Source organism: Phalaenopsis equestris, unplaced genomic scaffold, assembly GCF_001263595.1.
Source record: "Phalaenopsis equestris unplaced genomic scaffold, ASM126359v1 Scaffold000951, whole genome shotgun sequence".
Taxonomy (NCBI): domain Eukaryota; kingdom Viridiplantae; phylum Streptophyta; class Magnoliopsida; order Asparagales; family Orchidaceae; genus Phalaenopsis; species Phalaenopsis equestris.
This window is the reverse complement of record NW_018165390.1, coordinates 17003-32931: the sequence shown is the minus strand read 5'-3', so window position 1 is coordinate 32931 and position 15929 is coordinate 17003. Positions and strand designations below refer to the sequence as shown.

General features: G+C 35.1%; 1 protein-coding gene across 1 annotated transcript; it reads left to right on the top strand.

Annotated features, from left to right (window-relative positions):
* The first annotated feature begins 4125 nt into the window (after positions 1–4125).
* LOC110032482 (pentatricopeptide repeat-containing protein At4g13650-like) lies at positions 4126–14089 on the top strand. The gene is made up of 2 exons (XM_020736131.1): positions 4126–6459; positions 13823–14089. Exon 1 carries the CDS (start codon positions 4373–4375, stop codon positions 6356–6358), a length of 1986 nt encoding a protein of 661 aa, XP_020591790.1. The 5' UTR covers positions 4126–4372; the 3' UTR covers positions 6359–6459; positions 13823–14089.
* The last annotated feature ends 1840 nt before the right edge of the window (positions 14090–15929 follow it).

The window sequence follows — 15929 nt, the reverse complement described above, 5'->3', positions numbered from 1 at the left end:
TGATGTTACAATAGGGCAGAGGTAAATTGACATGGGTGGGTGAGGGATTGATTAGGGCGTTTATAGGGTTGAGAATTGGATGTTTAGCTTGAAGGTTGCTACGACTTTGAGAAGCGAGGGCTGCAGATGCCTTCCTAAAGCGGCTTTTGATTCTATTGAGAGGAAGAATAGGAGCATGATAAAAATTAGGAAAATTAGGACAGGCAACATTGTTATGAGCAAATGTATTGCATGTGTTACAAGAATCTTATTTTTATTCATAAAGAGCATGTTGTTTGATATCCTTATCATTGTGAGAACTAGTTAAGGAATAATATAAAATAAATTTGATGTGTATCTGGACACTTTGGCAATGGTATGCCTACTTTGCTCACTATCTTTGTAATTACATTTTCAGACCAAGACAAAGAGGCAAGTTTGGAAAATTAATTAAGATAGTGCTTTCTTTGAAATCACCTTTAATAAGTTGAAATGAAGTAGTTCATTTTTTTTTTAAATAAGTGGATTGTCATTATGGAAATAAGAACCTCCTTCCAAAATCATGTTAAGATCTTCAACATAAAAGTTGAAAAGAACAACACTTCTGTAAAAATAATTAGATCGACTGCATAATTTTGGGTTTGTTTGGGGTAGCTGTTGATTTATTATAATCTGGTGATAAGCAGATTATTCTGATAATCTGATAATCTGATAATCTGCATATTATCAGAATAAGCTGGCTTGTTTTTTGGGGGAGCTTATGTAGAATAGCTTACTAATAGATGTTGCTGGATAAATGACTTTCATGCCCCTGTTTGGTAAAACTGTTTGCAACAGAACTAAAATAAGCAAAGAAGTAATAATACAGAATCCTGAAATCATCACATATCAGTTTATAAGATGACGTACAGTGCTCGCATTCTCGTGAGTATCAGAAGAAATAAAAAAAATCATAAAAACAAGTACAATTAAAATGAGAAATATTAAAATATTCAATTTTAAACTCCGACTACGTCTGTCTTCAACTGCACTATCAACTTGGAAAATCATCGGATTCCCATCACTGCTGACAGTGTAACATGTTGGACTGTTGGTCCATTAAAAGAAACCGTAACGAGCTAAAACACCCTTGTGGCAACCGTAGAATTGTCTCTCACTGCTGTGAGGCTAACATGACGTGAGTAACGGAGCCGGTAGTCTGCAATAACACAAAACAACTTTGTTTGTCACTAAAATCTTAGAAATAAAAGCACATAACTTGAAAAAGATCTCCATAATGTATGTGTCCAGCTCTTTTACAAATGAACAGTAAAACCATATATAAATGAAGTTAAACACATAACCGCAGCAATCTCAATGCAATGTGACAGAAAACCTAGTGTTGTTTCTCTTTCCAACAGCAACCACAACAATCTCAATGAAATTGTAGCAACTAATACAGAACAATAGCAAAAATTTGGTTTTAGCAAAAATGAAACTACAGCAGCTAATACAGAGCAATAACAAAAATGAAACTACAGCAACTAATACAAAACAATAGCAAAAATTTGGTTTTAGCAAAAATGAAACTACAGCAGCTAATACAGAGCAATAACAAAAATGAAACTACAGCAACTAATACAAAACAATAGCAAAAATTTGGTTTTAGCAAAAATGAAACTACAGCAGCTAATACAGAGCAATAACAAAAATGAAACTACAGCAACTAATACAAAACAATAGCAAAAATTTGGTTTTAGCAAAAATGAAACTACAGCAGCTAATACAGAGCAATAACAAAAATGAAACTACAGCAACTAATACAAAACAATAGCAAAAATTTGGTTTTAGCAAAAATGAAACTACAGCAGCTAATACAGAGCAATAACAAAAATGAAACTACAGCAACTAATACAAAACAATAGCAAAAATTTGGTTTTAGCAAAAATGAAACTACAGCAGCTAATACAGAGCAATAACAAAAATGAAACTACAGCAACTAATACAAAACAATAGCAAAAATTTGGTTTTAGCAAAAATGAAACTACAACAGCTAATACAAAGCAATAACAATCTCACATATCTTACAACTATAACAGCTAATGCAGAACAATAGCAACCACATATATGTACTTTACTCCCCAATTGTATAACCACATATATGTACTTTACTGAAAAAACCATCACCAACAACATAATTTTTCAAATGCACATATTCTCAACAGATGCCACTGGAGACAGAGATGATCATCGAGTAGATGATCATCAACTCACTGTTTCGAAGGCAATGTCAGGCTATGAAAATGAACTTACTGAAGTTTATAATCACTTAGTGCTAACTATTTTATTTTACTATGGTAATGCTTGAGCAAAAGAAAGGTAGTGGAATTTAGCCTGAGCTCAATAGTTCTAATTAATAGATCTCTTAATACATAAATGCTAGTTTGATCATTTTTGGGGCAAAAGAGCACCAATGTTAATTGCAACTTATTAAGCTTTGCATACAAATCATGTGGTATACAAATCAGCTAAGTATACAAATAAGATGGAAGCCAACTAGGATATAGAATTGATAATAAAGGATTTGATCTTCGATGTGCATAGCCATATTCTTCTATTTGTAGAGCAAACGTTTACAGAAATATGTCATGTGAGCCTACCACCTTCTTGTGCATAATACTCATGTATAGAACATGCTAAATGAGCAAATATTATGAACACACACACACACACATTACAAGAAAAATGATCTACATACATGCAGCTCTCTCTCCTGTTGTGGCACTTTTCATCTTTCATTCCTTCCATTTTAATCACTTTGTATAAGTATTACCTTCATAAAAGATAAAACTGCACCCACCCTCAACAGATGCCAATGGAGCCAGAGCAACCATTCCATTCGAACCCCATATTATGCCTTTCCAATGTAAGATATTTCATATGCCAATGGAGCCAGATCCACCTTTTATCTTTAAGTAGGTAAACACATCTGAACATATAAAAATAGCTCCCACAAATACAGCAAAAACAGGGCTAACATATAGAGTGTGACAACTGTATTTCATTCAACAGTTCTCACTTGCTTAGATGCCATTGGCAGAACATGTAGAGGGGATAAATTATAAGCAAGAAATGAAAGAGGAGGACACATCAACACTTTCAACCCAAATTTTTAAGCAAGAAATGAAAGAGGAAGACTTATGCTTTCCAGTTCTCTCGGCAACCATAACAATCGAAAATGCTCATAACCACATTTTCAAAATGAATACAACAATGTTAAAATTTGTCACTTTCATCAGTTGGTATACCACCATTCCACCTCCTCCAGAACAATAGCAAAAATTCGCCTGACAATACTTATAACAACAATTTCGACCCAAATTTTCTAATATTTGAACTATGGCGACGCGAATGGCTCCTAAACCAACATTCCCGTGCCAAATAATGAAACACAACAGAAATCGCAGAGAATGGTAATAGAGAAAGGGAAAAAGAAAAATCATTCCTTCCAACGCCACCTCCAGAAACGAATCAGCGTAGAGAATGGTAATAGGAAACCATATCGCAGCTAGGTAACAGGAAATACCTCCTTTGACGCGGTAACGATCACGACGAGGGTGAAGAGCAGAAAGATCAGAGAGGGAGGGGGCGAGGGAGAGCAGAGACGAGAAGGGCACATGAGGAATTTCTTACCCTAACGCGAGTCGCGGACGAAGGACGCGGGACCAATCTCGTGGTCGTGCCTAATAAGAAATTTACAACGCACGAATGGTGGCGGCACAAAAACGCTCAACGAACGCCTTTTCCAAACATTGTGGCGGCGCTCTCAAATTCAATCTCGTGGTCGTGCCTAATAAGAAATTTACGACGCACAGATGGTGGCGGCACGAAAACGCTCAACGAACGCCTTTTTCCAAACATTGTGGCGGCGCTCTCAAATCGCCGCTGCACTCCCCAATAAGCCCGCCCAAACGGCCCTTAATTTTGAGATCTTAGAAATATTGTCATAACAAATTATGATAGAACGGTTGTTTGCCGAGCACGTAGCGCCAGGGTTCCGTCGTTTATAGACTTCTTGAGCCGCACTCACGGGACTAAAAAAAATTAGGGTTTTGAAAAAAGTGGCGCGGGAAGGAGAGGAGAGGAGAGAAAACTCTTTCCGTCGTTTATAGACTTCTTGAGCCGCACTCATGGGACTAAAAAAAATTAGGGTTTTGAAAAAGGTGGCGCGGGAAGGAGAGGAGAGGAGAGAAAACTCTAGTAGAACTTCCAAGCATCGAGTTTCTTCGCACTCCTGTCTCTAGCAGTAATACCCTTTTCAATCTCAAAGCTTACGCAGACCCATCGTTCCAAACCCTAGACGCAACCAAGCCATGAACAAGACCACCCAAAAAATCCCCCTTTTCCCATTCCAATGCAATCCTCTTACCCTTTTATTCTTCCCGACAAGCTCTCCTCTTTCCTTAAAGGAAGCCAAGCAGCCGATCCCAGGGCAGTTCACTGCGTCGCCTTCAAACTCGGCTGCATCCATTCTTCTATTTTCCTCTCAAACAATATCCTTCATGCATATGGGTCAAGTTCTGTCACATATGCACACCAACTATTCAACGAAATACCCCACCCAAATGCCGTCACTTGGTCCATAATGAACTCGACTTACTCTCATATGTGCAGGATCAAAGATATAATTCTACTTTTTGGGAGAATGCTGAGCTTGAGGATTTCACCTAACAACTTTGTGTTTGGTAGCATTTTTACTGGTTGTACTCATGGAAGAGATTTACAAACTGGGATTCAAATTCATGGCAGCGCTCTCAAAATCGGCTTTACCCAACATACATTTGTAGCTGGCACCATGATTGATATGTATGCGAGGTGTGGTAAAGTAGAGGAGTCGTGGAGAATTTTCTATGAGACTGCAGAGAAAGATGTGGTGACTTGGACTACCATGTTCACCTGCTTGGCAAATTGCTACCCACATGAATGTCCAGTGTCGGTCTTTAGGCTATTCAGGGAGATGATTTCTGGTGGAATTTGGCCCGTAGGGATGACGTTTGTGAGTGTCTTCAAGGTTTTTGATGAGCCTGACAAGCTTAGACAAGCAACCCAAGTGCATGGATGCATGATTAAGCTTGATATTGAATTAGATACTCCTTTGGGGTCAGCACTTATTGCAATGTATGGAAGATGTGGAGAGATGAGAGAAGCAGTTATAGTCTTTGACAGGATTGATCATGATGCTGTCTCGCGGACTTCACTGCTGGTGGCTTACATGCAGAATGCTTACTATAAAAATGCAATATTATTGTTCAAGAAAATGATAGAAGAAAAGATGGAAATTGATCCATTTGTTGTTACATGCATGATAGGGGTTTTGTCAGCCTTGGAGGATATCGGCAAGGGTAAAGAAGTTCATGCTTATGTCATTAGAAATAATTTCTTTTCAGATGTTTCAGTTGGCAATTCACTTATAACGCTCTATGGAAGATGCAGGGAAACTAAAATGGCTGAGAAACTGTTTCAGTTAATGAATTTTAGGGATGTTATTTCATGGACTGCAATGATGACTTGCTATAGTCAAAATGAACTTGGAAGAGAAACATTCTTATTGTTCCTTCATATACTGCGCGAAGGGCAAAGCCCACCAATATTTTGCATCACCAGTGCAATCCGTGCTTGTTCTACATTGTCAAGCCTTCCTTCAGGAGAACAGTTACATGGAAGGATTGTAAAAATGGGGTTGGATGCTAGCCTATTTGTTGCAAACTCTCTTATAACCATGTATGCTAAGTGTGGAAGCATAAACTCTGCATTTACATTCTTTAATTACTTGAATGAAAGAGATATTGTCTCTTGGAATGCAATGATCATGGGATTTTCACAGCATGGTTTTGTGAAAAAGGCTTTATATTTGTTCAGTGAGATGCAGAAGTCAGGCATTAAGCCCGACGAATTCACTTTCATCGGTATTCTTGCCTCTTTTAGCCGAGTCGGGCTGGTTGCTGCGGGTTGGGAGTACTTCAATATGATGACTGAACATTATGGATTGGAGCACAGGATGGAACATTATGGTTGCATGGTTGATCTCCTTGGCCGTTCTAATAAGCTTAGTGAGGCTTTGGACTTCATTTATGCCATGCCAGTTGAGCCAGACAACATTGTTTGGGAAACTTTGCTTGCTTCATGTAAAGTCCACGGTGATGCAGAACTAGTTAAGTGTATTGCAAAAAGGATTTTAGAAATGAAACCAGAAGATGCTTCACCTTACATTACTTTTTCTACTATAGATACTTTTACGGGTATTTGGGATGGTAAAACTTTCATTCGAGATAAGGTGAAAAGTCAAGGATTATCAAAGGAACCAGGGAAAAGCTGGGTTGATACCCATATATCTTCGTAAGAATGTCGCGTGGCTGCACATAATACTCTTCTGGAGACTTGAAGTGAAGCATGTTCCTTTTCATTTTATGATGGCCTTGTTTTGGAGACACCTTTTAATAAGTATGTTCTTTGAATTAAACATTCATTAATTGAGCTTAGAATGCGAGGAATGTTATCCAATGTATTTACCTGTAAAGTATCTGTTAGAAGTGCTGATCTTATGACAATGCAAAAGCGTACAATCAAATCATAAATCATTTAAAATTTTGGAATTGAGGCTAAAGAATTTAGGTAGCTTTAGAAACTAATTTATTTTAATTTTCCATTTCTTCACAAGGTGAATTACTACAGCCACTGCTATCCCACCATAACTAAAATTTCTGATCACCAATGTCAAACCACTTGCCAATACAGCTCTAGCATCTGATAATTGCCCTATTTGGAGTTCTCAAATCCTGAAGTTATTCACTGCAAATGGTTTTGAAGGCATCTTGAATAGAAATTCCTTATAATCTCTTCAATTCATTAACAACAACACCACTCCTTCCCCTCAATTCAGATTACACCCTATGGAAACTTATATATCTTAAAATATGTCTGCAACATTATACTCCGCTATCTCTCATACTATAGTACCTCATTTTCTCTTCCTAGATTCAACAGCCATATGAAGAACTCTCTCCTCACGTCTATAATCCACAAATCGATCCAAATTAAATTCAACTGAAAAATGAACACCATGCCATTATGAAGAATGAAATTATGCCTTAATACCCAGCCCACGTCGAATCCATAGTAGACCGGTTAGCAGCTGCTGGGTATAAGCTAGACATGGAGTATATTATACTCTACACCTTCAAAGGTCTACCAACCACATATCAATCATTCAAGACTGTAATCAGCACAAGGTCAGATCCTATTTACCTAAATGAACGGTACTCACACCTCTGCAGTGAGGAGATCAATATTCAAGAAGAAAATGCTAAACAACCAACACTATAATCCATGGCTCTTCTGTCCTTCAGTGGCCGAAATTTCAGGCCAACCAACAGGGACGTGGCAGGAACAATTCTCTAACCATACACCCTTAAAACAATACCAAAAGCATACAACAACAACAATTAACCAAAACATCAATTACCTGTCAAATTTATGGCAAGAAATGTCATTCGGCTTACATATGTTGGCATAGGGCCAACTGTCCTACACTCCAACAACATCCAAAAACAAGACAACACTACTAGTTGATTCTTCTCCCTTTAACAATGATTGGATTCTGGATAGTATTGCATCATCTCATTTTACCAACGACGATTTAGAACTTCAGTAAACTACTGAATACACAGGATCTGAGCAAGTTACCATTGGTGATGGAAATCCTCTACTAATCTCTCACACTGACATTGAAATACTCTTTACATCGAAGCGTAAGCTTACTCTATCCATTCTGCATTCACAACATCAGCAACCTACTGGATACACAGGATCTGAGCAAGTTGCCATTGGTGATGGCAATTCTCTACCAAACTCTCACACTGACAGTGGAATAATCCCCATATCACCAATCAGCCTATTTTATCCACTCTACATCAAGTCCCTTAACTATCACATAATCTTTTCTTAGTTCATAACCTCACCCATGACAATAACTGTTCAATTCACTTTGATGTTGTTGGTATTCAAATAAAGGAACAGAGCTCAAATCAGGCCATTCTTAGGAGACACAACAATAAGGGATTGTACTCCATTCAAAATTGTTGCTATGCATATAACCGTGGACCACATGGGTCCACCCACGATTCACAAAGTCATGGGTCCGCTATGACATTTGAGAGGGAGAAATTATTTTCCCTTAGCTATCCATTATTACGTTTTTATTTCCTTCTTATCATGTTGATTTGAATTTTCATCCAATTTTATGAGAGTTAGTCTGAGTTATATATATTTTTTATTTTCTTGTAGAGTTTATTCTCTTAAAAGTTTTCTCCTAAACTTTACATGGATTCTCTTTGATACCAAAACAACAAAAGAAATTTGAGATGCCGCAAGGGAGACTTATTCAAGTGTTGACAACACTTCTAAGTTGTTTGACATTGAAACTAGATTATACGACTTGTGGCAAGCTGAGTTGACTGGTACTCAATACTTCAACACTCTCTTTAGATATTAGCTCCAACTCGATATTTGTGAAACTTACATATAAAGGTGCTCATAAGTCTACTCTTTACAAAACCAATTTTGAATAGAAGAGAAACTTCATGTTCCTCTTAAAACTCAACATGGAACTAGATGAAGTAAAATGAAGAATCATGGGAACCAAACACTTTTCTTAATTTGTGAAGCGTTTATTGAAGTACAAAAGGAAGAAAACAGAAAGAAACTCACGATGTCACATAATCCCACCATATATATTAAGTTTTGACAACTCAACTTTATACACTCACAAATCATCTCAGGACAACAAATCAAAGATGAACATTCCGTGGTGTGAACATTGCAAGAAGCTGGTCATCTGAAGGAGAACTATTAGAAAATTTATGGAAAGCGTAAGCTCAATAAATTCAAATGTAATGGGCAAAATCAAGTAAACACAACATCAAAGGAAGACAAGCCTCATGAATATAGTTCATTCAGCATGGAACAACTTGAAGCTCTCAAAAGACTTTTGGGACAATATTTTGAGCTTTCTACCACATCAATGTAGTCTTCTATTTGCTCTTGTTGCTCTCAACAAAAATAATCATCCTTGGATCGTGGACTCTAAAGCATTTGATCACATGTCAGGTGATTTCATTGATTTTCAACCTTTCCATTCTTGAAAACACCATACTGTAGTTAGAACCGCATATGACTCTCTCATCTGTGGAAAGAAGAGGAAGTGTGAAACTCATAAAGAATCTTATTCTTTAATCTATGTTTTATGTTCCTAAACTTAAATTTAATTTACTATCTATCAGTAAACTTACTCATGACATGAATTGCATTACTAAATTTTACCTTAATTTGTGTGAATTTCATGTGATAGACTCTGGGAAAGTGATTTATTTGTATTGACATGTATTATGGATTTTATCTACTTACTATGATTCCCACTTCAAAAGGATCATCCCGATCATTCACAGTCCTTCGAGTCAAGTCTTGTATCTGAGTATATTTCACGAGAGTCAAGTTATGTTGTGATATTTTCATCATTAACATCCTAATTTCTATTATATTGAAAAATTATATAATTTTTTGTTTATCAACCAAAAGCCTTTTTTTTATCAGTGTGAAACTTACAAACCTATTAAACCTACTTGACAAGTGTACCCAAGCCTGAAATACAAGCTAACATATTCATTCTCTATGGTTCACAGTGATATTTAGGGGCCCTCAAAAATGAAAAATACAAGGGGCTAGGTGATTTGCCACCTTCATTGATGATCACACCAGATCCGCTTGGACCTTTCTTATGAAAAAAAATTCTAAAACTTCCAGCATATTGAAACCTTCCACAATATAATCCTCATCAATTTTAGAGTAAAATTTAGATTCTCAAAACTAATAATGCAAAAGAATATTATGACTTAACTATGGTCCTTGTCTATCCAAAAACGACAACATTCATATAAGTTATTGTGTTAACACACCCCAACAAAATGGTGTGGCCAAGAGAAAAAACAAATGTCTCATCGAGGTGGCCCATTCAATTATATTCACTAACAATGTATCCAAACACTTACGGGTGAATATAATTCTAAGATCCACTTATCTCATAAATACGATACTAACAAAATACTAAACTTTAATAAACCTGTCAAAACCCTCATAAAACCATACTCTCACATTCAGTCCTTCACCTCTAACCTACTCCTAAAAATTTGCATTGCCTATGTTCTATCTACATCAACCACACTAAACCTAACTTGATCCTAGGTCAATCAAATACAACTTTGTGGGCTACTCTTCAAACAAAGAGGGCCATAAATATTACTCTCCATTATCATAAAAATTTTACAACTCCGTGGATGTCACCTATGAAAACTAATCATATTACTCTAAATCTAACATTTTAAACGAAATTTGAAGAGAATATCAAATTTGGGGTACCATTTAGGAACCTCAAGCTCACCTCTTTCATATCCTTGATGAACCCACTCTTGTCCCACTATCACAAATCAATTTGAAAATGAACCCGCCACACTAAATCCACTCTTGTCCCACTATTACAAATCAATTTGAAAATGAACCCGCCACACTAAATCCTCTCACTGCTCCCACTAAGAATCAAGTACTCCGTGTGTACTCTAGAAAGAAATACCTAGTGACCATGTAAGGGAAAATATATAGAATCAAGAATGCAAATCACCAAAACCAACTCCATACACCCCAATTACTCAGACAAAGGTTGGATCAATATATCATAAGGACTAAAAGTTATGGAAGAAGAAACTTGTCAACTAAAGCAGATTGAAGCATAAAAAGGCTCAAGGATTGAAAATTATCATCCTCCTACAATCTTTTGTTCAAAAATTGAATAATTTGTGTGTTCTAAATTTAATTTAAGAGGTTTTATCTATTATTGCTTGAAAAAAGGCTATGGAAGAACATATTCTTTTCTTTGAGAAGAATGGTGCCTTAATCATAACGACTCTGCCAACTGTTAAAAGAACTTAATAGTGCAGATGGGTATTTACTATAAAAAATAAAGCATATGGGAGCATATATGTTAAAGGCTAGACTTGTAGTGAAAGGATTCACTCAGTTTTATGAGATCAACTTTCAAAAGACATTTGCATCAGTGGAAAAATTCAACATAGTAAGAGTATTATTATCATTCGGTGTCAATCAAAATTGGCCTTTAAATCAGGTAGACATTAAAAATAAATTTCTTAATGAGGATCTTGTGGGAGAAGTGTAAATGGAGATACCACCAAGATTAAAGAACAACACAAATAATTAATTGATGTGCAAACTAAATAAATTATTGTAGGTGTTGAAATAATTTCCCAGAGATATGGTTTAATGGCTCACCATAGCTATTCTTGTCAATTGATACTATCAGTGCCAGGATGATCATAGTTTGTTTGTGAAACCAAATTGAGAAAGCATAATCACACTTTGCTTGTGAAATTAAATCAAGAAGGTACAATTGTCATCCTCATTATATATGTAGATGACATTTATATGTAAGGTAATTTGAAACAATGAAAAACTAATAACTTCTAAGTTGAAGATCAAAGATCTTGGATCTTTAAGATACTTCCTAGGAATGGAAGCAACTAGATTGAAAGTAGACAATCATACCTCATAGAAAATATATCCTTGACTTATTAAGGGAGACATGAATGTTTGGGTAAAAACAAACAAATACTCTTATGGATTGGGATCCAAATTGACAGGCATCAAAATGAAAATGTAACACCCCAATTGAAAAGGGGAGGTATCAATGACTTGTGGGGAAACTTATTTATCTTTCACATACAAGACCTGATAGTGAGCAAAGATATGAATGATTCAAATTAAGATTATTTAGAAGTGGTTTTTTGAATCCTGAGAAACCTAAAGATGATTCTAGGAAGTGGATTGATATTCAAGAAAATGGAGAACCATAACATTGAGATCTACATTGATACTAATTGGGAAGGAGAACTGACTGACATAAGACCTACTAAGGGTTATTGTCATTTTGATGGAATAACCTGGTTACTTGGAGAAGTAAAAAGCAAGTCGCAGTGGCAAGAAGTAGTGCAGAATTCGAATATCATGCCCTGATCTTAGGAATTTATGAAGGAATATGGCTAAAAAAATTAATGGTGGAACTACACATGGAGAACAAAAAAACTATTAGATGTTCAGTAATAATCAATCAACCATCAATATTTTAAAAAATCTGGGGCACTGTGATCAAACCAAAAATATAAAGATTTACAGACATTTCATCTCTGAGAAGGTCAATGTAGGGGTTGTTCAGCTAAGCTATATCCCAACTCAGTATCAGATTGCTGAAATTCTTACCAAGTCTCTTCCTCGACATCATTTTAGCGATCTCAGCAACAAGTTTAGGATGTATGATATATACAACCCAACTTGAGAGAGTGCGTTGATATGTATATAATTGTGAGCCATATGGGCCCCCACCCAAGGTTTAAGAAACCGTGAGTCTGCTGCTGCATTTGATGGAGTGATATTATTCTCCCTTAATTATCTATTATTGTGTTTTTTTTTCTTTCTTATCATGATGATTTTAATTTCTCTCCAATTCTATGAAGTTTAGTCTGAGTTGTATATATTTGTTATTTTCTTGTCTTGGTTTAATTAGAAAATTAGAGAGTTATTCCTTTAAGAATGTTATATTGGAACTGGGTTGTGGCTGTAATGGGTGGTGGTTTCTGCCTGATTGGCGATTATGTTGGAACTGGGTTGTGGCTATTTGGGGGTTATGATGGAGCTATGATGGGGGGTGGTTTCTGCCTAGTTGGTGTTTGTCTTATGACTGGTTTATTGCTAAAATCTTGTATGGTGGAAAAAAATAATGAAGGTGTTATGATTTTTGTTCGGGGTTGGTGGCTGCCGATAGTGATCGGGATTGGGTGACATCCCTGGAGGACGACGTAGCTCGTGACATACGCTGGCTGAATTTTAAAATTAATATTATCATATTTTTTTATTGTAAATTTAATAATTTTTCTTTTTTAAGTACACTCGACATTCACTGCTATGTGTGGTATGTATCTTATTTTTTCTACTGTTCTGAAATTATTTTTTGCTTCTCAAGTATGAAATGTATCACTATGACAGTTCTGTTGCAAACAATACTACTGTATAGGGGCAGAATGATCATTTATCCAGAAACAACTGCAAATCATTTTTTTTCCAAATGCACAAACCAAACAACCAGTCAGCTTATCGGGATCAGCTTATCTGGATCAGCTGCTTGTTAACAGATTATTGATAAACTACAACTGCCCCAAACAGAGTCTATGAGAATTGTTTTCAATAAGAGATAGTTTAGTATAACTTATAAAACTAGTCCTTTAAACTTGTAGACATCTACAAGGAGGTTTTAAACTTCATCTTGGATATTTTAGGTGGTTATCCTTATTTTAAGGAATATTCTTTAGATAATCTCAAAATTTAAGAAGACTAAATAACATAATTTTATTGTGAACATGGATTATATATATATATATATAATTTATTTTTTTCTTATGGTGGATGCAGGACAAATTTCTGTGGTGTAATGCCTAAAAGTATGAAGTTGGGGCATGATCTATTTCAAATTTGCCAAGATCTATTTACTGCATTTCTATTTCTGTTGAGTGATTTAAAAAAAAATAGTTGGGATTATATTTGTGCTGTTATTTATGCTTTTTTTATGAGTTATTATCAATTTTTCTAAATTTTAAGTGTTCGTTTGAATTTTCATATAACTTCACTGTAAAATATGTACTTTAATCTGAATACTGACAGCTTGAACACTGGCTGTGATGTTTTTTGGCAGGGTGATGACTTATGCTCGTTATCTGGTGATGATCTTGCGAACACATTTGCAAAGGTTCATTTATCTCTAACACATCTTTTTTTTCATGTAAAGGCCTCTGCTTTATGTATGAGAGGTTGCTTAAAGCATACTGTGCTTAGTGTCTTTCTCTTTGGCTACAATCCTTTTGAAGGAAAAAGAAAGCACTATGACTTGTATTTTCTAATGTATACTCGGATGGATTCTTCTTTTACGGGTTCATCCATGACATTTGTTACTTGCACATACAGCGCATGCATGTTTTGTTTATATAAAATAAATAAATTGATGCATATCTTATCTTACATAATTTGCAGGAATCCCAATGAATTTACATAAAAATCCTATGATTTTTTTTTTTCAATTTTACTATGTATTACTAGTTTTCCACTGCTACTGTACTTTGCACTTGCTGTAGGTTTCCAAAAATTTAAGGCCTATAATTTTTATTTATTATTTTTTTTTTGTAAACTTAGATATCAAGTTAAAGAGTTTTTACTTAACTGAGTTCAATCTGGAATTCTTTTAGAGCTTTTAATAGAATTGTTTTTTTGGTCAGCAGTCATTTTTGAGCCATCTTAAATGATAAAGATAATAATTTAGAGACTTATCTTTAGGTCGTTTTTTGTATGATTGTCTCCAATACGGTAAAATTTGTTTGTGTTTATAATGAGTTTCACGGTGTATTTACAGTTTTTCTTATCTCAGAAGTTGTTGTAACTTTCATCTCCTATGTTTTTTTTTTGTCTGATTAGTAGTTTAAATAATTACCAAATCTTGATATTTATAGCGCTAAATTTATAAATTCAAATGCAATGACATGGCTTCTAGTTCCGTACAAATGCACAAATTATCTTGTGTTACATCCCTTTAATTTGGTAATTTTAGGAGCTGTAAAATACGACATGGTCTTTGTTATGTGAACAATAGTGTTCTTCATTTGCTGAATTACCAATTATTTTCTTTGTAATATTGTTTGTTAGAGCTAGTATAGTTTCATTATCTATATATTTATAGTACCTTGCATGTTACACTTATTTGTATTATATAACTACAATTTCAGAATCCTTAGTTGATTGTTTTCTTTAATGCATTAAGCTGAACATAACCCTTAGTGAACCCAAAAAATGTAGGAGTTATTGGTGACATAAGAGGATCACATTCTATTGAAAGTGAGTATTGCATGTCAAAACAATTCATTTTACTAATATTCTTTTGACACAGATATAGGTAAAGAGAAATCGTGAACCAAGAACATTGGCATCAATAATATTTTTCGTGGTTCTTTCTCGCTTTAATTTCCAGATTTTATAATGATTTTTATTCTCTGTGCCTTCTTATGGTGGTTCATATGATTAGGAAACCATAGCTAAAGAGCTTTTCTTGTAGAGTTATGTTATTTAAACGAATGAATTTGTATGTTGGGACATGACCAAGGGGACAGGCTGGTTTAGAGGTTTTAGAAACCTTCCAAGTTGAAATTAATTTTCTATCCACTTAACCAAGCATTTGGGTTTATTACATGATTTTCTATGTATATTAGTATTAAAAAGCCCATTGTGTCTGTGCTTGCTCTTGATAGTTCTTTTGTTTTAAAGCATGTAGATTATCATAGTACTCTTTCTTCTATATTTTTATGGATGATAGGTCACACTTTTGTATATGATAGGAGGCATACATGCACATTTTGTAATTTTTTGATTTGGTGATGCAAATGCAGATATTTCAAGAAAAAACCCACTGTTTCCCTATACTTTATCTGGTAGATACTTCTTATGACAATTGTTGTCCGTGTGTTGCAATCATAAACTTTGATGATGTTACAAGTTTTGCTGCGAATCTTATTACAAACTTAAGAGTTAAAAAGATCAAGCTTTGGTTTAATTTGGTATGTAGTTTGGCAGTTTTTGCATAAATCAACGATCCGGTTTTGTTCAGAACCCTTTATCGAATGTCTGACATTACAACCTACAACAGTGAACTTTCGTGGCTGGTGTTCCTTGATTTTTTCCATTCTAATATTAATTCTTCCATCTATATGCTGTTGTAATCATTTCATGTTCTCTGCATTTATTCCTGCCATGTAGTG

Excerpts from the sequence above, each read along its gene's own strand:
- LOC110032482 (XM_020736131.1), top strand. The coding sequence starts at position 4,373 with ATGCAATCCTCTTACCCTTTTATTCTTCCCGACAAGCTCTCCTCTTTC.